This window comes from Lutzomyia longipalpis, chromosome 2 (genome assembly GCF_024334085.1).
Source record: "Lutzomyia longipalpis isolate SR_M1_2022 chromosome 2, ASM2433408v1".
Classification (NCBI taxonomy): Eukaryota; Metazoa; Arthropoda; class Insecta; order Diptera; family Psychodidae; genus Lutzomyia; species Lutzomyia longipalpis.
In genome coordinates this window covers 5,821,331-5,848,318 of record NC_074708.1, presented here as the reverse complement: position 1 = coordinate 5,848,318, position 26,988 = coordinate 5,821,331, and the positions used below count along the sequence as shown (strand labels likewise).

Here is a 26,988-nt window from a genome sequence, read left to right as displayed (position 1 = left end):
AAAAAATTTCATAAAAAAGTTGTAAAAAATACTTTAAAGGAGAAATAAAAATTTTATTTCTCCTTAAATTGTAATTTTCCCAATTCCGAAGTACAAGATAATTTATTTCTTTTTTTCGTCACTATAAAAATTAATAGAAATTTCATAAAAAAGTTGTAAAAAATACTTATTAAGGGAAATAAAAATTCTATTTCTCCTTAAATTGTAATTTTCCGAATTCCAAAGTACGAAAGAATTTATTTCCTTTTTTCGCCACTATAAAAATTAATAAAAACTTCATAAAAAAGTTGTAAAAAATACTTAAAAAGAGAAATAAAAATTCTATTCCCACTTAAATTGTAATTTTCCGAATTCCGAAGTACAAAATAATTTATTTCCTTATTTCGTCACTATAAAAATTACTAAAAATTTCATAAAAAAGTTGTAAGAAATACTTTAAAGGAGAAATAAAAATTCCATTTCTCCTTAAATTGTAATTTTTCGAATTCCAAAGTACAAAATAATTTATTTCCTTTTTTCGCCACTATAAAAATTAATAAAAACTTCATAAAAAAGTTATAAAAAATACTTATTAAGGGAAATAAAAATTCTATTTCTCCTTAAATTGTAATTTTCCGAATTCGAAGTACGAAAGAATTTATTTCTTTTTTTCGTCACTATAAAAATTAATAAAAACTTCATAAAAAAAGTTGTAAAAAATACTTTAAAGGGGAAATAAAAATTTTATTTCTCCTTAAATTGTAATTTTCCGAATTCCGAAGTACAAAATAATTTATTTCTTTTTTTCGTCACTATAAAAATTAATAGAAATTTCATAAAAAAGTTGTAAGAAATACTTTAAAGGAGAAATAAAAATTCTATTTCTCCTTAAATTGTAATTTTCCGAATTCCGAAGTGCAAAGTAATTTATTTCTTTTTTTCGCCACTAGAAAAATTAATAGAAATTTCATAAAAAAGTTGTAAAAAATACTTATTAAGGGAAATAAAAATTCTATTTCTCCTTAAGTTGTAATTTTCCGAATTTCGAAGTACAAAATAGTTTATTTCTTTTTTTCTCCACTATTAAAATTAGTAAAAATTTCATAAAAAAGTTGTAAAAAATACTTATTAAGGGAAATAAAAATTCTATTTCTCCTTAAATTGTAATTTTCCGAATTCCGAAGTACAAAATAGTTTATTTCTTTTTTTCGTCACTATAAAAATTAATAAAAACTTCATAAAAAAGTTGTAAAAAATACTTTAAAGGGGAAATAAAAATTCTATTTCTGCTTAAGTTGTAATTTTCCGAATTCCGAAGTACAAAATAATTTATTTCCTTTTTTCGCCACTATAAAAATTAATAGAAATTTCATAAAAAAGTTGTAAGAAATACTTTAAAGGAGAAATAAAAATTCTATTTCTCCTTAAATTGTAATTTTCCGAATTTCGAAGTGCAAAGTAATTTATTTCTTTTTTTCGCCACTAGAAAAATTAATAGAAATTTCATAAAAAAGTTATAAAAAATACTTATTAAGGGAAATAAAAATTCTATTTCTCCTTAAGTTGTAATTTTCCGAATTTCGAAGTACAAAATAGTTTATTTCTTTTTTTCTCCACTATTAAAATTAGTAAAAATTTCATAAAAAAGTTGTAAAAAATACTTATTAAGGGAAATAAAAATTCTATTTCTCCTTAAATTGTAATTTTCCGAATTCCGAAGTACAAAATAGTTTATTTCTTTTTTTCGTCACTATAAAAATTAATAAAAACTTCATAAAAAAGTTGTAAAAAATACTTTAAAGGGGAAATAAAAATTCTATTTCTGCTTAAGTTGTAATTTTCCGAATTCCGAAGTACAAAATAATTTATTTCCTTTTTTCGCCACTATAAAAATTAAAAAAAATTTCATAAAAAAGTTGTAAAAAATACTTTAAAGGAGAAATAAAAATTCTATTTCTCCTTAAATTGTAATTTTCCCAATTCCGAAGTACATGATAATTTATTTCTTTTTTTCGTCACTATAAAAATTAATAGAAATTTCATAAAAAAGTTGTAAAAAATACTTATTAAGGGAAATAAAAATTCTATTTCTGCTTAAATTGTAATTTTCCGAATTCCGAAGTGCAAAGTAATTTATTTCTATTTTTCGCCACTAGAAAAATTAATAAAAACTTCATAAAAAAGTTGTAAAAAATACTTATTAAGGGAAATAAAAAGTCTATTTCTCCTTAAATTGTAATTTTCCGAATTCCGAAGTACAAAATAATTTATTTCCTTTTTTCGCCACTATAAAAATTAATAAAAACTTCATAAAAAAGTTGTAAAAAATACTTATTAAGGGAAATAAAAATTCTATTTCTCCTTAAATTGTAATTTTCCGAATTCCGAAGTGCAAAGTAATATATTTCTTTTTTTCGCCACTAGAAAAATTAATAGAAATTTCATAAAAAAGTTGTAAAAAATACTTATTAAGGGAAATAAAAATTCTATTTCTCCTTAAATTGTAATTTTCCGAATTCGAAGTACGAAAGAATTTATTTCCTTTTTTCGCCACTATAAAAATTAATAAAAACTTCATAAAAAAGTTGTAAAAAATACTTATTAAGGGAAATAAAAATTCTATTTCTCCTTAAATTGTAATTTTCCGAATTCCGAAGTGCAAAGTAATATATTTCTTTTTTTCGCCACTAGAAAAATTAATAGAAATTTCATAAAAAAGTTGTAAAAAATACTTATTAAGGGAAATAAAAATTCTATTTCTCCTTAAATTGTAATTTTCCGAATTCGAAGTACGAAAGAATTTATTTCCTTTTTTCGCCACTATAAAAATTAATAAAAACTTCATAAAAAAAGTTGTAAAAAATACTTTAAAGGGGAAATAAAAATTTTATTTCTCCTTAAATTGTAATTTTCCGAATTCCGAAGTACAAAATAATTTATTTCTTTTTTTCGTCACAATAAAAATTAATAAAAACTTCATAAAAAAAGTTGTAAAAAATACTTTAAAGGGGAAATAAAAATTTTATTTCTCCTTAAATTGTAATTTTCCGAATTCCGAAGTACAAAATAATTTATTTCTTTTTTTCGTCACTATAAAAATTAATAGAAATTTCATAAAAAAGTTGTAAAAAATACTTATTAAGGGAAATAAAAATTCTATTTCTCCTTAAATTGTAATTTTCCGAATTCCGAAGTACAAAATAATTTATTTCTTTTTTTCGCCACTATAAAAATTAAAAAAAAATTCATAAAAAAGTTGTAAAAAATACTTTAAAGGAGAAATAAAAATTCTATTTCTCCTTAAATTGTAATTTTCCGAATTCCGAAGTACAAAATAATTTATTTCCTTTTTTCGTCACTATAAAAATTAATAGAAATTTCATAAAAAAGTTGTAAAAAATACTTTAAAAGAGAAATAAAAATTCTATTTCTCCTTAAATTGTAATTTTCCGAATTCCGAAGTGCAAAGTAATTTATTTCTTTTTTTCGCCACTAGAAAAATTAATAGAAATTTCATAAAAAAGTTGTAAAAAATACTTATTAAGGGAAATAAAAATTTTATTTCTCCTTAAGTTGTAATTTTCCGAATTTCGAAGTACAAAATAGTTTATTTCTTTTTTTCTCCACTATTAAAATTAGTAAAAATTTCATAAAAAAGTTGTAAAAAATACTTATTAAGGGAAATAAAAATTCTATTTCTCCTTAAATTGTAATTTTCCGAATTCCGAAGTACAAAATAGTTTATTTCTTTTTTTCGCCACTATAAAAATTATTAAAAATTTCATAAAAAAGTTGTAAAAAATACTTATTAAGGGAAATAAGAAGTCTATTTCTCCTTAAATTGTAATTTTCCGAATTCCGAAGTACAAAATAATTTATTTCCTTATTTCGTCACTATAAAAATTACTAAAAATTTCATAAAAAAGTTGTAAAAAATACTTATTAAGGGAAATAAAAAGTCTATTTCTCCTTAAATTGTAATTTTCCGAATTCCGAAGTACAAAATAATTTATTTCCTTTTTTCGCCACTATAAAAATTAATAAAAACTTCATAAAAAAGTTGTAAAAAATACTTATTAAGGGAAATAAAAATTTTATTTCTCCTTAAATTGTAATTTTCCGAATTCGAAGTACGAAAGAATTTATTTCCTTTTTTCGCCATTATAAAAATTAATAATAACTTCATAAAAAAGTTGTAAAAAATACTTTAAAGGGGAAATAAAAATTCTATTTCTGCTTAAGTTGTAATTTTCCGAATTCCGAAGTACAAAATAATTTATTTCCTTTTTTCGCCACTATAAAAATTAAAAAAAATTTCATAAAAAAGTTGTAAAAAATACTTTAAAGGAGAAATAAAAATTCTATTTCTCCTTAAATTGTAATTTTCCCAATTCCGAAGTACATGATAATTTATTTCTGTTTTTCGTCACTATAAAAATTAATAGAAATTTCATAAAAAAGTTGTAAAAAATACTTATTAAGGGAAATAAAAATTCTATTTCTGCTTAAATTGTAATTTTCCGAATTCCGAAGTGCAAAGTAATTTATTTCTATTTTTCGCCACTAGAAAAATTAATAAAAACTTCATAAAAAAGTTGTAAAAAATACTTTAAAGGAGAAATAAAAATTCTATTTCTCCTTAAATTGTAATTTTCCCAATTCCGAAGTACAAGATAATTTATTTCTTTTTTTCGTCACTATAAAAATTACTAAAAATTTCATAAAAAAGTTGTAAAAAATACTTTAAAGGAGAAATAAAAATTCTATTTCTCCTTAAATTGTAATTTTCCGAATTCCGAAGTACAAAATAATTTATTTCCTTTTTTCGCCACTATAAAAATTAAAAAAAATTTCATAAAAAAGTTGTAAAAAATACTTTAAAGGAGAAATAAAAATTTTATTTCTCCTTAAATTGTAATTTTCCCAATTCCGAAGTACAAGATAATTTATTTCTTTTTTTCGCCACTATAAAAATTATTAAAAATTTCATAAAAAAGTTGTAAAAAATACTTATTAAGGGAAATAAGAAGTCTATTTCTCCTTAAATTGTAATTTTCCGAATTCCGAAGTACAAAATAATTTATTTCCTTATTTCGTCACTATAAAAATTACTAAAAATTTCATAAAAAAGTTGTAAAAAATACTTATTAAGGGAAATAAAAAGTCTATTTCTCCTTAAATTGTAATTTTCCGAATTCCGAAGTACAAAATAATTTATTTCCTTTTTTCGCCACTATAAAAATTAATAAAAACTTCATAAAAAAGTTGTAAAAAATACTTATTAAGGGAAATAAAAATTTTATTTCTCCTTAAATTGTAATTTTCCGAATTCGAAGTACGAAAGAATTTATTTCCTTTTTTCGCCATTATAAAAATTAATAATAACTTCATAAAAAAGTTGTAAAAAATACTTTAAAGGGGAAATAAAAATTCTATTTCTGCTTAAGTTGTAATTTTCCGAATTCCGAAGTACAAAATAATTTATTTCCTTTTTTCGCCACTATAAAAATTAAAAAAAATTTCATAAAAAAGTTGTAAAAAATACTTTAAAGGAGAAATAAAAATTCTATTTCTCCTTAAATTGTAATTTTCCCAATTCCGAAGTACATGATAATTTATTTCTGTTTTTCGTCACTATAAAAATTAATAGAAATTTCATAAAAAAGTTGTAAAAAATACTTATTAAGGGAAATAAAAATTCTATTTCTGCTTAAATTGTAATTTTCCGAATTCCGAAGTGCAAAGTAATTTATTTCTATTTTTCGCCACTAGAAAAATTAATAAAAACTTCATAAAAAAGTTGTAAAAAATACTTTAAAGGAGAAATAAAAATTCTATTTCTCCTTAAATTGTAATTTTCCCAATTCCGAAGTACAAGATAATTTATTTCTTTTTTTCGTCACTATAAAAATTACTAAAAATTTCATAAAAAAGTTGTAAAAAATACTTTAAAGGAGAAATAAAAATTCTATTTCTCCTTAAATTGTAATTTTCCGAATTCCGAAGTACAAAATAATTTATTTCCTTTTTTCGCCACTATAAAAATTAAAAAAAATTTCATAAAAAAGTTGTAAAAAATACTTTAAAGGAGAAATAAAAATTTTATTTCTCCTTAAATTGTAATTTTCCCAATTCCGAAGTACAAGATAATTTATTTCTTTTTTTCGTCACTATAAAAATTAATAGAAATTTCATAAAAAAGTTGTAAAAAATACTTATTAAGGGAAATAAAAATTCTATTTCTCCTTAAATTGTAATTTTCCGAATTCCAAAGTACGAAAGAATTTATTTCCTTTTTTCGCCACTATAAAAATTAATAAAAACTTCATAAAAAAGTTGTAAAAAATACTTTAAAGGAGAAATAAAAATTCTATTTCTCCTTAAATTGTAATTTTCCCAATTCCGAAGTACAAGATAATTTATTTCTTTTTTTCGTCACTATAAAAATTACTAAAAATTTCATAAAAAAGTTGTAAAAAATACTTTAAAGGAGAAATAAAAATTCTATTTCTCCTTAAATTGTAATTTTCCGAATTCCGAAGTACAAAATAATTTATTTCCTTTTTTTGCCACTCTAAAAATTACTAAAAATTTCATAAAAAAGTTGTAAAAAATACTTTAAAAGAGAAATAAAAATTCTATTTCTCCTTAAATTGTAATTTTCCGAATTCCGAAGTGCAAAGTAATTTATTTCTTTTTTTCGCCACTAGAAAAATTAATAAAAACTTCATAAAAAAGTTGTAAAAAATACTTATTAAGGGAAATAAAAATTCTATTTCTGCTTAAGTTGTAATTTTCCGAATTCCGAAGTACAAAATAGTTTATTTCTTTTTTTCGCCACTATAAAAATTAGTAAAAATTTCATAAAAAAGTTGTAAAAAATACTTATTAAGGGAAATAAAAATTCTATTTCTCCTTAAATTGTAATTTTCCGAATTCCGAAGTACAAAATAATTTATTTCCTTATTTCGTCACTATAAAAATTACTAAAAATTTCATAAAAAAGTTGTAAGAAATACTTTAAAGGAGAAATAAAAATATTATTTCTCCATAAATTGTAATTTTCCGAATTCCGAAGTACAAAATAAAAATTCCAGTTCCCTTTAAACTATAATTTTCTAATTCTGTCGTACCATAGTACTTTTATTTTTAATTTCGCTAGTTCAGAAATTTGTATTAATTCAATAAAAGGTGGTATTAATTAATTTTGAAGGGAAATGAAAACTCCAGTTTATCTTAAACTATATTTTTCTTTTATGTAACACTACAAAAAATTGTTTTTAATCTTTTGTGAGTTTAGAAATAAATGTAAATTGATTTTTTTATTTTTAAGAAATACTTTTAGGAGAAATTTAAGATTTTTTGTGCCTTTTACGGTGTTTTTTGGTAAATTATTTCGTTTTCAAAGTGGTTTTTATAATTTTTGGGAGTTAGAAGTGAATTAAATTGAGTTTATTAGTACTGAAAAATCTGTTACTATGCCTAAAATAAAAGAAATATATTTAAAAGTATAGATGATGTAAAAAAAGATAATTTTGATAGATTTTAGATGAGAAATAAAGTCATATTAATATAGAGAATTGATATTTTTTCATGATAATTCGTATTTTCGCAATTTTGTGATTTTTTTCGGCTCATTTGGACTTCATATCAACTCAATATTATTAAAAAAGATAAAATATAGTATTTAGAGGTGATTTCAATTGATATTTGTCGATTTCTGTAATTTTAAAATAATAAAAATGGACCAAATTGCATTATTGTGTTATTTATTGATTTTTTATTTTTTAAATTAATTGGAACCACCCAAAAATGGTTGAAACAGCTAGTATATGAAAATATCTTTCAAACAAATCCAAATTTGTCGAAATCGGACGAGAAATACGCGAGTTATAAGAATTTTTGTGTTGATTAAGTTATTTTCAACATCTTAACTCGAGAAAATAAAATACCTAGGAGTGTTGCAAAAAAATCTCCATACATCCGATTTATAGGCCTATATACCCCCTACAATATGCAGAAGAGAGCACTCAATTATCTTTTGTGGTTCTCGAGATATTTGAGAATTTGTGCTAAAAATAGCGATTTTTAGCTTTTTTTTAAAAATATGGCGGCACCATTTCTACTCAAAATTTTTCAAAAAGTAAAGCAGTTCCGTTTTTGGGATTAAATTTAGAAACTTTTTAGCCCACTTAAACAAGAATCAATTTTTATGACGCTACCTAGTGACCATCAAAGTGGGCGACCATAGGATGACCTGAAAATGACTCATTGAGGAAATTAATTGCCTATTATGCATACAATTTTAATGAAAATGAGTTTAGCCTCACTCCTCCCCCCCCCCCACAAACAGAGGTTCTCCGCTCCAGCCTCCATTTGATCCCCGAACCAGGTAATTAAATCAGTATTTCAAACATGGAGGGAGGTTCTGCTCATACCATATATAGCAATTCTTTTGTCTTTTCCCTTTGCAGAAGTCAAACTTTGCACCCTAATATATAAAATGCTAACAAATGTTACGGAAGGTACACAGGGAAAAATTAATTAATTTCTTCTCTCTATTAATGAAAGAAAACATGTTGATTGCTGAATCTTCAATGTGCGGGCTAGAGGGAATCAAATATGCCTTTAGGGGAGAATGGTGTAAATGAAAACTTTCTATTTTTCTGCTAATTTAATTTTTTTTAAATTCTGTTTAATTTAATTCTTTAAAAATAATTCAGATTCTTGAATAGAAATCATCTTTTTATTTCAAAGACATTTCATTAAAACTCTTTCAAGAGTTTGGTCGAAATTAAATTATTCTCCCCTAATATTACATATTAAATATTAAATGCGTATTATGTAGTAGAATAATATTGGAAAACCGGGAAAAGCTATTAAATAACTAATTTATTTGCAAAATGTATTTTCTTTTGTGGTTTACACTGAATGCTTGAAACTCCCCCACAATTACCATTTATTATATTTTATGTTTAATATGCACATACAAAGATATAAGTTAAGCCTGTAGTCTTTGCAATCCATTAGTCCTTAACCTTTGTACAACAGTACCAACCTTGGTATATGAATCTTCATCACTAATATTACAGTATAGCATAAAGCATGTGGAGTACATTGAAAATACATAATAAATGAGCAAAAGTATTACATTTTCACTTGATCATAATAATGCTAATGGGCCAAAAAATATTATGTATATCATAGTCATTTAAATAAATGATTTTGAAAGTATAAATTCGCGCTTCTGAATAACTTCTTTGTACATAATATAGGTATGCTAATTATGGAAAAAATAATTTATTAATAATTAAAATAACTAAGGGGACCTTTTTATTAGAATTTGCAATGTTAATATGTATAGCACATAATGTACATAATACAGGAGTGTACAAATGAGAAAGAATCCACCAGTTTCATTAGCCAAAGCTATATGAAAGATCCAAGTAGGAAAATATTGCCTGAGGCCATTTCACAAAGAATGTTACAAAATGAAGGCAACAATGGTAAGGGAGTGGGACTCTCTCTAAAAGAAACTTTGAAACTAAACTTCTTCAGAAGAATTTGTTGCTGGTAAGAAAACTTCCCTCAATACGCACACATATACACACACAATTCAGTGGAGATTTTCCAAACAATGTAAGCTACAAAAGAGCACCATGCTGGTGGGAAAAAGAAATGGGGTAAGGGGTGAGGGTGGAAATAAGAAAATGAGCAAGAATTCATCATCATCGTCTAAAATTTTATAATTTCCGAGTTGAATAATTAATGAGGAAATTTTTCATTGTTTAATTTCCTCCATACAGGATACACCCATTGATTCTAGTACAAGTTAACATACTTTCTTCTAACATAGAGTAATTGTACAAGAAAAAGTTTTCTGCTCTATTCTGTTCATTAAGTGAGGGTTTTTACTAAAATAGAGAGATTAAAATGAAGCAAAGGATTTTCAACATTTTACATAATAATAAATAAATAAAGGACAACGTATTAAATGAAGGAAATTCCTTAAATCGTCTTATAAAACCTTTTCCCAATATCCTTCTACAGATAATTCCACATATTCTTGTGTCTCTATATGTATTTATGTATACATATGTATAAGATAATGGTACTTTGCTTGTTACATGGGCTGGAAATTAAATGGACTATGAGTGCACATAGAATGGAGACACAATTCCAAAGTGTACGATATCCCATAGGCGCCACACTGGCCATCACTAAAAGCATTTCTTTATAATTAACCTCATATACTCCCTTAGTCTTACTTAGGACTTACTTAAAGGCAAAAACACTGATGAAATACACCGAAAATAAGCCACTAATGTTTATAGAAAAAATCATGAGAAAAATTACTTCTTAAACATAATTCTGCATATAAGAATAATTTTATGTAGGGACCTTACATATTTTATCACATTAGCAAGTAAATGGAAGAAAATCTTTTGAGACGTAAAATCATTTCCTGATTTTTTTAAACTCGAAAATGTACATTTAAATCTTTCGTATCAGCTAAAAATCCCTTCTATCGTATTCAGAGCTATGCAAATGAGAATTGATTTTGAATCTTTCACAAGTTAAAGCGGCTGCGGACCAAAAAGCCCCCCACAAATATCGACACACATTTTAGCAATGTGCAAATGGTATATTGGAACATAAATATAATTTGAACAACAGAGAAAAAAATCATGAATCAGGGGATCTTCATCTAATAGTATATTACTTTGTGGTTTGCCTTTTCGCCACAATTTTATAAATTGTGGGATCCCAACTCCGCAATTTCCATTGCCACAATTTCTTTTCTACATCTTTTACCCCATTCCAAATTTCCTCCTTTTTTCTGCCTCTTTTTTTTTGCTACTTTTTCTTACTCTCTCGGAATTGTGGGTAAATGTGTGTGTCTGTGTATTGGGTGTAGTAGCTACATTTAAGATGGAGCAAGCAATAAATCAAGTATGTCCGACATGGTGTGGAGCTTTATAATAAACATAGAATAATGTATATATGTACACATTGTAGCATAAAAATGGTGTGGTCAAAAATGAAGCGCAGTGGAGTATCAAGAGAATAAAGATATCTTGTATATATGGAAAAAGGGACGACATATACATTTACTAAAGAGCTCCCAACTCTCGATGAGAATGAGGAAACGGAAAATACAAAAATCTCACAACGCAAATTCAAAATATTGCTAAATCATTCAATTTTTTTAAACTCTCTCATCATTCTTTTATCCTTTCTATAAATTTTCTTTTTTTATTCCTTTTTCAGCGCTATAAATCAGGCTGTAAATTATGCTAGCTAACATTGCTTTATAGATAGGTATGTATGTAGGCTATGTAGGTATTTGAAGTGGTGCAAACACTTGCCAAAAGATCGTGAATTTGCCATTAAATCATTAAAAAATCCTTGATGATTCAACATACTTTCAATCACACCATTTTCACCTACAAATTATTTGATAGCTATGAATGCTAACTCAGAGCACCTAGCTCGCTGTTATTTTTTTTTATCTCAATTAGCCTTGAGCACATTGGCTACAATTTTTTGGACAATATCCAAATTCAGCAGTAAAGCTTTCTTTTCCAACTAATGAACATATAATCCCACAAGATTTGTATGTAAAATAAACCCAAAGTAAGTCGTTAGAATATCTTCATACAACATCCTTTCAACTATGTACATACATAATGAACTACATCCTTCTACTTTCAACAATATAATGATAGCTACTACTAGTTTGTGAAAAGAGACATCTTTGAGAATGATGCAACACTTTTCTTTGTCATTGTTATCATGGAATTTTCCGTGTTGTAATATATAACTGCTCTTTCTCATTTTCCACAATTACTGGACAATTTGTCACTTGCTTGCAAAAAGAACAACCCATATGTTGCAACTGCAAGTAACAGATTTTTCATATTCATCCTTTAGTTTTGAGAATAAGATAATATCTCAATGTAAAATACTATACGTAGGTACACATTTTCCTCATTTACATTTTCCCTTTTTAATGAAAGCAAATTTGTACTTGTTCAAAAATTTGCAGACATCTACAATTATTTTTGAGGCACTTTTTGCAGATGCTGTAGATGACATTGCTAAAGCAATTAGGAGCTCATGCACGAAAAGTATTACGGGGGAAATGTCACGAATAATCTTTTTTAATCTTTCACAATTTTTTTTTCTTATACACTCGTGCCTTGGCATAAGATAGTCTAGGATGTACTGCTCTCGCGTATTGAAAATAATGAGTGTGAAGAGTATATCCTAAACTATCTTATGCCAAGGCACGACTGTATATCCAAAACAAAAAAGTCAACTACACGGAAAATTCTACACTCCTTTGGAAAACTTCAACGTTTTTCTTTCTTGAGGAGATTTCATTTGATCACAAAAGAATTTCTTTTGCAAACGTGGCATACAAGAAGAAAAATCTGCATAAGATGCAAGAATTCTCATTTTGCAGGAAAGTTGAATGGTATAAAAGGAATTTTCTTTTTACAAGCATTTTGAAGGATTCTTTATTTTCCTTACTAACATTTAATGTATAATATGTAGGTATATATAGTTGGGTGACTGATAGGAAGTCACACAATGTATATATCATGATATGTAATGCAATGTGCTGTAGAAAATTTGGTAAAATCTCCATGTCCATAACCAAAATCCCATGGGGATTAATGTTCCTTCACTTGTTGCTTGTTCCCTTATTATGGGAAAGATAGAACGGAAATGGGGGAAAAAAATGAGTGAAATAATTTCACCCTCACCGGAACTTGGGGCTAATACGAAATTTATTCACATTAACGAATCGGATGTAGAGAGCCAATCCGTAATAATAAGTTCAATAAAGCTCATCATCTTCCCTTTTTTTGTATTCCACAGACACCCTCTCTTTTGCAAATGATATTTCATCATAATTTTCCCGCTCTTTTAATCATATTCTAACGGTGATGATGCGTGTTGTTGTATAAATCATGAATATTCAATCGTTTAGGGATTGTTTATTATGCGATTTTATATATGGATACCATGCGGAGAATGAAAATATTTGACCCTCTTTTTGCAAAATGTTACAAATAGACGACGAAGGTTTGAATAAGCATTGAAGATCAAATGAAATAGAGAAATGTGATTGGAAAGTCTGTGGAAAATCAAACCCTACAGATACACCACTGTATTTGCACAATTGAATGTTTTCTTCTCAATTTCAATATTATACTTTGCTACCTCTTCACTACACATACTACATATACCTCGGTGTACATGAACGAACATGGTAGATTAACCACCATGTTGAACTTGATGTAATTATGTGAAAATAGCTTTGAACTAAATCTTCCGAGCAATAAGTGTTTTTATTCCTCCTTTTTAAATTAACTTCCGGAAAATCAGAAATTTTTCCCCAATGGGTGGCAGATTTTTTTCTTGTGTCGGCATACCCCCTGTGACAGCGTAGCAAAGTATACAAAAGACGACATTTAATTACATGAGTAAACCCTTTTAGTAATTATACTCTTAAATGTGACACCCAGGCCTAGCGCAGCAACAGACAATGCTCAAATACACCTTGAGTTGGGTCACTTCCTATGAGCATATACTATGTACGTACATACATATGTACGTATATATGCTGGGGTATCCTCATTATATTGCGGCCGCGCTGAGTGCGAGAAACAATTTTACACATTCTCGAGCTATGTGTAGCCCTTGTGTTTGACCGTACAAATTGTATGCGAATGTACCTACCTACAGCACTGAGTTGAAATACATACAGTACCCCACCATGGGGTAAATTAGAATTTACTCTTTGCAAAGGTCTTATTATGTACGTATATACGTATGTAGTGAGTAAACTTCTGCTCCTGACACGCATATCACATTAATGAATAGAATTATCCGCACATATGGGGAAGTATAAAATGTTTCATCCCCAAAATATTTTGTTTGCCTAAAGGAGAGATAGTTATGGTACAAGGTGTTCTTCCCTTTTTCACGAAACTTTATGAAAATATATAGATAAATTGACTTGTTTATTACATTTTCTTTCATTCAATATAAGCCGGAGTTAAATTTAATATACTTTTTTTTATCAAAACCCTAAACGACTGCAATATGTTAAGAAATATGGGAGAATTTTGGTACTTTTACACATTTTAGCTACATATTGTTATTTAAAAAAATCCTTTGCACATATTTTGTAGAAAATTCCATTTCCCTAAACCTTCTAAACTTCTTGCTAAAAAAAGTTGAGAAAATCTCTAAAAGCTCATTAACTGTTCTGGCAATTTTTTGGTAAATTGTTGCAAGTTGCAGAGAAATCCAGAAAAATCAGTTTCAGAAGAAAATGCTCGAGAAAACCAATTTGAAAGTTTTATTTATTTTATTGCTGCTCATGTGAAAAGAACTGTGAGAGAGAAAGAGAAACAGCAAAAGTATAGTTTCTCAGAAAATCTCCAAATTCAATGCCCTTTAAGAAAATTTTCTAGAAAATATACATTGTACCAAAAATCCTCTTTTTCTTCTTTTAAATCTTTTTAAATTCGCCGTACAAAATAAACTTGCTTTCAATTCAAGATCGTACATCAATCAATCTTTTTATCCGTATAGTACAGCACAATCAATTCAAGAACTTTGAACTAGTTTTCATCAAATTGTTTTGAATATTTGAAAATGAGCTGCTGAACTGATTAGTTACATGAGCAGTGTTTCTTTTAACTTGTGAAAAATGATAGCGTCAAAAAGGAGTCTATTCATTTTTACACATATTGACCTAGTTCAAAGATATAAACATGAAAAAAAAAACAAATCCTGGGGGAGGGTCAAAAACATTCAATAAAAGCTAAAAAGATTGCGAGAGAAAAATTGCGAAAGATTTATCTAGAAAAGTGAAAACCACGCCCACATTGTACATCATTCATTTGACGCATCAAACATATGCTTCGTTGCTTCGATTGATGTTTACAACAAAAGTAAACCGCCCAAAAAAAATATAAATCAGCAAATGCCATTCCGAAATGAAATATGCATCCATAAAGCATTTAAATTAATGGAATTCAAAATGAATAAACGGTCAGCTATATTTAGGTAATCGCCTACAACACCTTCCTTGCAATATGATCAAACCATATTAATAAATTGTAAGTTCAATGTGGGTCGCGTGTTGCTGTAACTATTTGCTCATTCGGCTTTATTGATAAATCAATATTTTGTAAATGGACAAGGTGTGCAGGATTAAAGGAAACAAATTAACAATGGGATTCCTTTTGCATATTGAAAAATTTATTTTTTTTTCTTTGAAATTATGAAGGAGAAAATTGTAGCAATTACGTATATATAGGTACAATCATTTTGAGATATTGAAGATTTGAAGGGAAATTGAGGAAATTACATAAAGCTTTGCGGATGAAAACATATTTGCTGTCCGCAGGCAACAATATAAAAGAGGGATTCTCTTGCACACAGAAAATATGAAAAGAATACATTCCTCCTTTTGCTTAAGGACTAAGAAGCGTAAAAGGAGAAAAAAATTGAGACAAGAGTTTCTTGTTTTCAGTGCATGAGGATGACGTTTATAAATTGAGAACCGCGCTTACCCATTTATATTCTAGGAGCAAAATGGGGTGGTTTCCTCCTCCCCCCTTTATTCTTCTGTACATCCATTGATGTGACGGGGGTGGTGTACCCTTATGAAAATGGAAGCAGACTGCAAAAGGGACGTTGGTGGCGCGAGGACTAAGAATTAGACTGATGTGGAAAGTTGTACAACAAAAGAGGAGGACTTTTATTTGTCTGTTCACAGTCTCCCGTGTCGCTTTTTTTTTGGTACATTTTCTCCTTCTTATGGTGTTTTTGCGGGTGGGGAAAAGTGGGATAAACTTAAATCTTCCGATGAGAGACCAAGGGTTATAGTTATCTTCACTCGTAGACAACATCCATTTGCTTTTAGCATTAGGTTTTTCTCCATGGTCAAAAAATTACATCCCACACTGACGTGGCAAATGCTACTGAATGTGGGGAGTACATAATTTAAAATGTTTTCTCTCCTTTTTTTCTGTTATATATTTTGATAATTGTTCACAGTGTGTGTATAATGAATGAAAAAAGGAGCTTAAGTGACCCAAATTGTGCAGTCTCTTAACTTTTTCCTTGATAATATGTAAATCGAATAGACTATATATTTTATGGGTTTATATATTCTTCAACAAAATAATTCGCATACATCTTCCCCCCATGGGGGAAAGAACGAAAAACATTGTCAGCAAAAAGGAGTCTATTAAAATATTTAATTAAACATTTTGTACTCTTTACTCCACTGATGGTTAGGAGAATTTTGAGAAAGAAAGGGTCATTAGAATCGTAAAAAAATGGTAATGACTCCCAAGCACTCTCTCAGATATTTGCGTTTATTTGATGCTCTTGACTCACAAATGACCTTTTTACATTCACGCTATGAGGAATCTACAATTCAATGAGTATCGTACTGATGGTTGAGCATCTTCTTCATCAACAATTGTGCCTATAAACTCGGTAATCCTTAGGATACTTTGCACCGTTTCCACCCCTCCATTAAAAACCATTGTCCTTTATATAATTTTCAAAAGAATTTCTTCATTTGTGACGAAATGTTTTATGTATAATAGTATTTTGCTATATATAATATGTATACAAATATCAAGGGAAAAATAACTTTTTTTCTGTAGATTAACTGAGAGAAGCAAGAACCAAGAAGTCTTCGTGAGTTGAGAAATTTTATGAAAAAAATGCAAAACAAAAATCATTTTTACCAATGAGCTTTACAAGTTTAGGCGGTGTGGATCTAGCTTTACCTGATCCCAGACCTTCCTACGTCTATTACGCTTCTTTTTCAATGTGAACTTCCCTCATTATATACTTTCTACATTGATATTCCAGTGAAAAACTCAATAAAGCTTTGACGGTGAAATTAATTAAAAAGTCTTTGTTATGAAAAAGAGTGGATATTTTAGACATTTCGCAGTTTAATTTAATTACACACAAAAAGCTGTAATTAATATTACAAAAGAAGCAAAATATGCAATTAATGTTTTCAAACTTGCAACAATTCATTTACCTACATTATGTCTTGATAAAGCCACAAATATTTTCCCTTTAAATACCAGTGAAGTAATAAATTGGAAAAGAAAATCTATTTCCGTCACTAATAAATTATTATATTGGAGTTCTTTTTAATAGGTACCTACGGAATCTTCCTAAAGTGAAGAAGCAATTTACTTTCATCGTATTAATGGACAATTGAAGAAATCAATAGGATATTCTCAATATTCCCTATACCCGGTATACGATTAGAGTAGGTATAGGTACATATAAACGTTGAGGACGCTTTTATGGACTTGGTTTGGAATTGAGTCGATTTTGTCAAAGGGTGGCTGTTATGTGGGGTATTAATAATGTACAAGAGCATTTTGTGTTGTGCGAGATATTTTGGGGTAAAACATTGCAGAATGAAGAAAGATTTCACAAGTGGATAAATTTCGAGAGGACAGAGAATTCGACAGCGACATTGAATGATTTATGTGTACGTCCTGTACCTCAAGTACACTCCAAATTCATTCAATAACAGTAGCACTACACACACACAGTAGCATCTCTTAAGCCCCAAATGAATGGTGTAGGTACTTAGTTCTAGTTGAAAAGTGAACATCCACATTTCACATTATATCTTATCTAAGTTGTATATAAACATAGAATTTGAGTAGATATTAGGTAGGATAGGTACCTTTGAAATGGGAAAAACTTTTTCACTTAAGCTTTCTAAAATATTGGAAAAAACTAGCACAAAAAGAAAATGCAAAATGTGAAAAAGAAAAAAAATACATTCGTATAATCACTGTAATAGAGATAAGTACGATAATAGTGAAACTATTTACACATTTTACTCCTTTTTCCCACATTTTACTCAATTCTGTACGAGCTAAAGTAATTGAGAAAAACCTTATCTACATTCAATTTGTTCTTTCTCTTTCTCCACCAACACTTTTTGATATTTATTTGTTTAATCTTCTAAACTTCTTATCATGAATATAAAAGTGTTTTGTAACTAATCTTTGACACATAAATTTACAAAGAAATTAAAAGAACTTCATCTTTATTGCTGACTTATCACTTTTTAAACCTTGCATACCATCATACGTTATATAAATTTCAATATTACTGGTCTTCAGCTCAAAAAGATGATTTAGAAACAAAGATATTGCTCTAGGAGATCTTCTATATTAGTACAACAAACAAGAATTAATTTGCATGTACTCCAAAAGAGCTTTCAGTGCACTCTAACTGACTTTTCCTAAAGTGAAAATTCACAAATATTCAGTGCATTTTACTCTAACGCAATTTCAAAGAAACAATATTCATTCAGTTATATACTTTCATCGTATATATGTATGTCTGCATACGTAGTATTAGAAACAAAGAGACTGTGAGCCACAATTCCAATTCCAGCAGGATGTGCATTTACGTTAGCCTATGGTGAGTGGGTTGTTTATACTACTAATCAAAAGAATTCCTCTTCTGCATATAAAACTCAATTTAAAAGAAAGAATTCACAATACAAAATCAAAACGTTCTCTGTAACCTAAATTCAACTATAACGCTTCTACTTAAAAAAAAAAGTATTTCCAGTCAGAACAAATTGAAAAATTAAAATGGAGAGATTTTAAAGTAAAATTCTAAAAAAAAGAACGATTCTAAATCGATTGAAAGCCCAAATTAAAAATTAAATGGCAATTTGGAGAACAAGAATTCTTATGGGATTATTACTTTCTTAATTTGGAATAAATTTAACCTTTCCTTACATTCAGTGAAAGTAGAAAATTCAATTTGGATTTTGAAGGAGTCAGTGCAAATAACAGAATGGCTTGGAAAAATAGGCAAAAGTTCTCAAAATTTTAATCATTTAAAACACAAATGGCTATTACAAGACTTTTCCCGTTCATTCAACAACTTTCACCACCATCACAAACCCCAAAGTCAATAAGACCAAAATCTCCTGAGGCTCAATTTATTGAAACTTTTCGTTTTCCTTTCCTCACCCATTCTGTCAGCCCCATTAAGGAGTCATGAAACTTACAATCAATTTCAAATTGAACCCCCCGCACCACCCGCATTCAACACCTGTTTGACCTTAAGACTCCCCAGCGACAGCAATGGAAACATTTTCTCCCCATTCTCCCCATTCCCCCCTTTCAACCCACGTCGAAAACAAAAGGTGCTGTACTAAAAAAAAAGAACTGTGCGTGGTTTTAATAGCACTTTTCAACACACATAACAAGTTCAAAAAATAGTCATAAGAAAGTTCATATATATACATACATAGTTTTGCTTATATACAATGTTGATTAATGACGAAAAATAATATCACGACATATTTCAATCAATAATCAACCTGTTAAAGTTAATTGTTTAAAGATTGATTTTTCTCTTTCAAGTCAAAGTATTGGGCTATACATAGGACAGATGCATGAATGAACTCTTAGGAAACTCAAAGATATAATGTCTTAATTTCCCTAATAATTATTTTAATTTATTTCTGTATTTGTTTCTAGTGAGATTTATTCTCTTTTAAATATTTAACGGAAATAGCAAATTAATAAATTATAAGGCATGTAATTGTTAGAAATTTTTTTTGGGGTTAGAACATATAGAACGTTGAGATTGTTTTATATTCTTATGGATTCTTACAGAGATTTTAAGAATTATTAAAAATAGTTCCATGGAAAAAATAGTTAAAAGAAATATTAAAGAATATTCATCAAGGGAAAAATATTATTCTTCAACATTTCTAAAGTCATTTTAATAAAAAATACGTTCAAATGCACGAAAAAAAATTGAGAGAAAGAAGAAAATAGAAAAATTTTCTTGAAAGGTCATTTTGAATTATTATTGCAATGCAAGACACGTGGGGTATTGAAAAAAAAATGTTGTAGGAAATGTATTGTATATATTTTTCAAAGAAAACGTTGCCCATTAAGAATTTCGATGAGGAGTGCAATTTCCGGCTAAATAGCTTCTAAGAATTCAAATGTACAAAATATATTTTCAGTTTGGACCATTTCTTTGCTTTTTTTGCAATTGGAAAGCTTTTTAATTTATACAAACTCCCGCAGAGAATTTTGGAAGTAAATGAAAATACAACCAATTCTATATTCTACACGTTATATATTAAATGGACAAGAAGAGAAGGAAATTCTGTTTGTATGGCAATTGCGTGTAAGACTTGTGGTGCTTTTAGCTTTCATTTCATATGGAAAATCCCATTTTCAGCCAGAGAGACAAGGGGGATATATGAGTATAGTAAATATAACATAATTCGCATGTAAGAGACAACATCAAACAATTCTACTGGGAAATCAAATCGGACATGGCAATTATATGGCAGATGAAATATGCAAAACTCTGATGTGGCCATGTCCAGTGTTAAAGGAGAAAAAAAAATGATATTTTGAATTAACATTGAAATTTCATTTTCTTCTCAATAAAACTTTTCAATTTTAACTTAATTTTTAGTTAAAAAAAATAATTAGAAAAAATCTTCAAATTTTTGCAAAATCGACATTTTGTAACAACAGAAAATAAAACAGAAAAAAATTCATTCAAGGGTACGTGCTGGCTGACGTGACTTGAGAATTAGTACATTTTGTACAATTTCGTCATTTAATTACCCAAAAATTTCGACTATGACTCCACAAAGCTTTTACTATTTATGTTTGTTTCGTGTTCCAAAACTTTCTCATAGTTTTACCCTGGTGCGACTTAAATTATTTCCACAGCGAGAGAGGGGAGATAATTTATCATAATATTAATTTTAAAAGAATTTATCATTATATTGATATAGAGAATATATATATAGCTTAGTTATATGTTGAACAACATAGTTGTGAATTGTAAAAATAAATCAAATTCTGTATCATTTCTTGTGGACAAAAGTTAGTTTAGTTCAAAAGTTTTCGATACTTTTCTACAAGTTCTTTTTTTTCTCAGAATTTCATATAAAATATCATTGAAGCATACACAGTTGAAAGAACTCAGAGAATGTCATAGTTTGTACATATATTCTCAAGAGGTGCAATCATTTCATATTTTGTTGAAAGTACATCCCTTTTTCTGAGAAGCTCCAATTTTTCATGATATTGAAACACAAATTTGCACTTTTTCTTATCTTCTTTGTGTAATCATAAATTTCTTGGAATACCTAGAACTCTATAAGGGAAGAATAAAAACTATATCAGAGGATTTACAAAGAAGAGGAAGCTATAAATTACATTTATGCTACGCTATGATAACTCTGTGAGAGTCATAATGAGTGCTTTCGATGCCAAAACCATCATAGATTGGCTAAATGATTTTTCAATAGAACGCTCTTGTGAGAGAAATTCCCTAAAACCTTGCCAAAAAAAAAGATTTTGTGGATAAAGTCGTTTAGAGAAAAAGTGATTCATTACTTACAGTTCAATGACTTTATTCCAATTGATAATGTAGCCACTCAGTGCAAACGATTCAATGTGCACAACGTGTATGTTGCCTTTTTCCGTACCCACGTAGAGCCATTTGCTTGCGACAGGTAGATGGAGGCATGTTATTCTGCATGAAGGGAAAAGAGTTAAAATTAATTGATGCCAATGCCATTGGAGCCAAGAAGAAAATTGGCACATTGACAGTGGTTAAGTCAAAGACAAGTTGAAGATGAATGACGGCATCCAACATACCTTTCTCGCTGAAACTTTAAGCTTTGTACTACTTGAGGACTCTTTTGGCGAAAATTCCATAAATGTAGGGAGTCATCAGCAGTGGAAGTTACAAAAGCACCTTCGTTCACTAGGAATTCTATGTTAGTCACTGCACATGCAGAATCACCCTCATGTCGTACATAGACATCAACTCCAGGCTTCCCGAGTCTGTATGCATTTTATAATAAAATGGAGCAGCATAATTTGTGCACAATGTATGGATAATTCTTTTACAATGTTTTCTCTTTGAATTTTCGTACATATAATTAGGTGGACGATAATAATGTCACAGAGAGAAAATATCAGCATAAAAGGCATGAAATTAACATTTTTAAGAAGAGAGGAAATGTTTCTTTTTAAAGCATAGAAAAAATTTAAATTTTCTTGCTCTCTTATATCAATAGAAATCACATAAAATTGATTTTCTTTTCAATAAATGTTTTTCTGCATTTTAATAATATGATTCTTAATGCTATTTTTACAGTTTTTCCATCAACAAACTATAATTAACACCTCTCCAGGATTTTCTCTAGATTTTCCAGGATTTTATAAAAAAAAATTAATTTATAAATAAAATCTCAACTCAATTGCTTCGTTTTAAATTAAACTTTTAACAATGAGTCGCATTCCACCCCCCAATCGAATGTTGAAATATATAGCATAGTAGCATTGTGTATAGGTATGTCTCTTACAGTGAATTTATGACACAAATTCCACTCGATATGCTGCAGAGGCACAATGTGACAGTATTCTCATACATACTCTTCAATATTCAAATGGTCTATTTGTGACACAATAGAGATGTTCCTTATTGGGAAAATGAAGTTGCGTTTATTGTACTCGAAGAGCGACCATCAATGAATATAGTATACACACACTCAACATTGAAACTTTCTACCATTCCTGTCAAAAGAGTAATGCTCCATTTTATTGATATATGAATTTTATTATCACAGCCAATATTTTTCATCATGTTCGGCAAGCACATCAATATAAAACTCAAAATATACCCTTCGCCGCTAAAGCTTTTACAATAAAATCATCCAATTGTTGTGGAGACAATATTACATCCAATGATAGCAAAATGTCATTTAGACTTTTCTCATTTAATACAGCGCTTATTGGAACAACAATTCCACATAAATATCATTCAACATAAATACCACGATGATGAGTACCATACGCATGATCATCATGAAGGACAAGGTGGAGCTATGAAAAATTCGTTGTAAATAATTCAATAAACTTTGAGAGACTTCATACACATAACGTACCATGTTTATGGGTTTTATTCCTGAAATATTTAGCGATTACGCATCCTGCATCCGGTTTAAATTGAAATTATATATTATGTGTACATTAATATTTGATTTATTCCGCACTACATTATTGGTCGTACAACCTACCAAAAAGTCCTATCTCTACAACAAAATAAACGTTAAACTTTACAAATATTTTCCTTCAGTAAGTAATTAACATTCAAATGTATGTATTGCATACATTGCACATTTATGTACTTAACTACATAACACATCAATATGTAGAGAATAGTTTGGTGTATGTATATTTGGAGTGAAAAAACCCACGATGAAAAAAACTTTGCTAAAAGTTAGACCAATTCTCCCTATAAATTAAGCTCTTATGCATTTATAGTGCTCTGCTTTGTGCACTTTTCAGCACAGAAGCTTTAGCATTTTGCTGAAAAACTCATTCAGAATTCAATTGTTACTTGATGGGTGTGACATAATACAGAAATGAGAAAACTTTTCTTTCCATTTGCTATGCAGCTATATAGTGAAAAAACACATATTTGAAAATTTCCCCAGTACTTTCCCGGAAAACCAATAAGCATTAAACAGAAACTCTCGTTACTTTTTAAGCATTTTTAAATGACATAAGTGCCATTTTCCCTCGCGCAATTTGTGTTAAAATAGCGATGAAAATATCTCTTATTATCTCATATTTTTTTAAATCATTGAAAAAATATTGTTTGGATTATTTATTTGAGTGGTTTATTTGGGTTATTGCAGAATTTTAATTGTAGGGAAAGCTTGTCCAATTGCGAACCTAGGATGTTATAAAACCAATTTTTTAATGACTAGAATTGATTATTTTTCTTTTTTCTGCTTTAATGTTAGAAAACCTTCATTCCGGATTATTATAAACATAAAAATCTCTTCCTAGATCGGTTTGAAACATATCCTAAAAGAATTTTCCTTTATGGAATTGCATAGAAGGATATTGAAAATTGAATATTGAAGCATTTCAATATTGAGAACATGCAACAATTTAATTTCTAGATGGCGCACAAATTACGTAACACCCGTAAATCACATGTCCAAGTGAACAATAGAAAAGCCGCAGAGGAAATTGTTCTATATCAGCTCCGATTCCTTCCCCACAGAAACCGCCATCCCCCCCTCAATAAATATATAATAACCATCTACAGTATAATGGCCACAAAGTTATTTTACTCCCCATATTCCATTAGTCCTTCCCCCCTCCCCCCATATCACATCTCATTGTTTCTATTTATTATTTTTATTCTTATATAAATTTTCTCGCAAGAAGAATGCTACTATTTCAACCACTTGTGTCACATTAACGGTGGCATATAGATTTTCTCTTTGTTATCTCAATTTCATACCATAATTTTTGTACCCTGTCTAAGTACATACATACATAATATAAAACATAAGTACATAGATACATTCACTTATGTAGCATCCGAAGTGTGATGTTCCATGATATATTTTAGCACTCAAGCTCTTGTAATATTTCTATATTTAACATTGCTCTATCTTTTATGTTTATGGACATATCAGGAGGTTTTGTAGTTTTGAACTTCGACCTGTGGTAGCTATGTATATTTTATGCTTGAAAAGTTTCCGTTTGCACAACAATGAAGTTTGTTTCATTTTAATTACAATTTCAAATGTAAACTCAGGTTTGTATTTTAAAGATTTTATCAAAATGGAACAGTTTTCGATGGCAATTCTTTTTTTATCAAACACACAGAAACATATTGAGTTGAAAAAACATTTTTAATGATTTTTTTTTCAATTCAATTCTTTGAATTTTAATCAGGTGGTGAAATGATTGTGTCAAGAAGATTACTATTGTCTCGAAGATATGTTGTGAAAATGAAAAAAAAGGTAGAGAATCAACTTGAACAACGTCAAAGTACTTGTTTACATAAAAAATCTCCTTTAGGCGATAGATATGCTGTGTATGCAGTGCAAATTGCACATTGGAAATTTTCATTATGCACCATGAGGTGCAAGAGTGGAAGAGTTTTTAATTTATCTCACAGAAAAGATGATAGAAAATTTTCACTCATTCGTTCGCTTTCTATTATGTTTCTATGTACAATGGTAGAATGAAAAACTATGTATATATTGACATATTCATATGCTGATGGTGTGAGATGGTACAAAAGACAGAAAGGATATAATGAGAGAGAAGTGTGAGAAAAATGGGTCAAACTTTGTGAATCATCAAAAGAGAAAATCGTTGCAAACCTTTTCTTTTTTTTTCACCATAGATATAATGCATAGAATTTTTGATTGAATTGTCCCTTTTGCTTGAGCAACACTGAAATTGACACGCTACTGAAGCGTACAGAGACACCTCCACCAAGATATCCTTTCTTTTTTTGACACAAAACTTTCATTCTTCAGTGGAAGGGACCCTCTTAAAAAAAAATTGATGGGATTTAATATTTCTCTTTCTGTTTTCACATCACTCTTTTATTCTCAAACGAAAAAAAAAAATCTCCACGAGACTTCAATCTCACTGAAAGCTGTTCAGTCACCTAGAAAATTGAAATAGACACGGCAGTGTAAATATAACGTAAGTCCATGACCATTTGAAATTCAAATTTGAGTCAAAGTATTGAATAATTTTTATCGATGAATGATGTAAGAAAGAACATTTCAAATAAAGAGAAAATTCTCTGTTAAGTAAAAAGGTATCTATTGTAAATATATGCAGGAAATTATGTATGTAATATTGCAAAGAACACTGTTACATACATATATTTTGTAAAAGTTCTTTTGCAATTAAGAAATAAGTAAACTTTGGTTGTGCGACATAATCTACAATATGTTATCCATTAAAATACAAAGTTTCTCGAGATTGAAACAGACAGAAAAACACCCCCTAAAGATGCTATATACAATGCGAATATACTTTTGCGCATCAGAGATTCCCAGTAAGTTGGGAGAGCACGAGAAGAATGATGAATTGTCAAGATCAAGTCAACCAATTTGAGCAAGTCGAGGTCACATCATTGATAATATCCTCCAACCGAAGAAAATTCTCATCAATCACAAAATTTCACATTCCTTTCATGTACCACTCCCTCCCCACCCCTCCTGCATTCTACGAAATGTTCATGAGTGAAAGAGTATTTAATAAAACTGCGTAGTTACCTATTTTAATTACATACATACCTACATATGGAAAAATAACAGTTTTAATTTAGCTGTTATGTTTACCTTTTGCATATTACTTTTTTTATTCTTTCATCAAACGCCCAATTTTGTCATATAAAAGGAATTTCACGTATGAAAATGAAATCAATTAATATTTTAATTAAAAATTCCATCAATACCTCGTTTAAAATAACAATTTATGTTTTTAATAAAATAATGTGGTACTTTTGAATTTTTTTTTTTTTGATCAACCCAAAGCAATATAGTTTCAATTATGTTTCTACATAAAGTACATAATAGACCGCATAGTTTATATATAATTTTCATCAATATATATGAAGAGAAAATTAGACACTTTTCGCACATCATTCAACATCACTCATTGCAAAATCTTTTAGACAAAAAAGACAACGGTTCAATCACGAAAACGATTTAGTTGCGTCGGTGTATGTGGACAATAAAAAATGAGATTTCTCTTGGCAATTTCCCACCAGAGGCTCGTAACTCTTATGAGTAGAACATCATTGCCCTTTCCTTTTGCCTTTGGCATTGTGTGTGGCTCCATGTGTTGATGGAAGATATAAATTTATATAGTTTACTCAGGTGACACATGGTGAATCGTAACATAACTTTATCAAATTGCTGAAATCTGTCTTGTACTGATAAAACCATAAAACACGCAGAATGGATTTTTGGGATTTCATCCTTATTAATTCAAAAGAAGACAGAGAAAGAAAGAAAAAAACAAGATTAATATCTTGGATTTTTTTTACGACATAAACATAACTGCAGGATAACTTCTACGT

At 28.6% G+C, this 26,988-nt stretch overlaps 1 protein-coding gene across 14 annotated transcripts in view; it reads right to left on the bottom strand.

The window, feature by feature from the left end:
* LOC129788821 (syntaxin-binding protein 5) overlaps positions 1-26,988 on the bottom strand; it is a 127,984-nt gene that overhangs the window by 54,724 nt on the left and 46,272 nt on the right. For all 14 annotated transcript variants that reach the window (XM_055825195.1, XM_055825191.1, XM_055825192.1 and 11 more), the window contains exons 3-4: positions 21,726-21,914; positions 21,466-21,600 (exon numbers count right to left, since the gene is read on the bottom strand). In XM_055825195.1, coding sequence (XP_055681170.1) covers positions 21,466-21,600; positions 21,726-21,914 — 324 coding nt within the window. The remainder of the gene's footprint in view (positions 1-21,465; positions 21,601-21,725; positions 21,915-26,988) is intronic.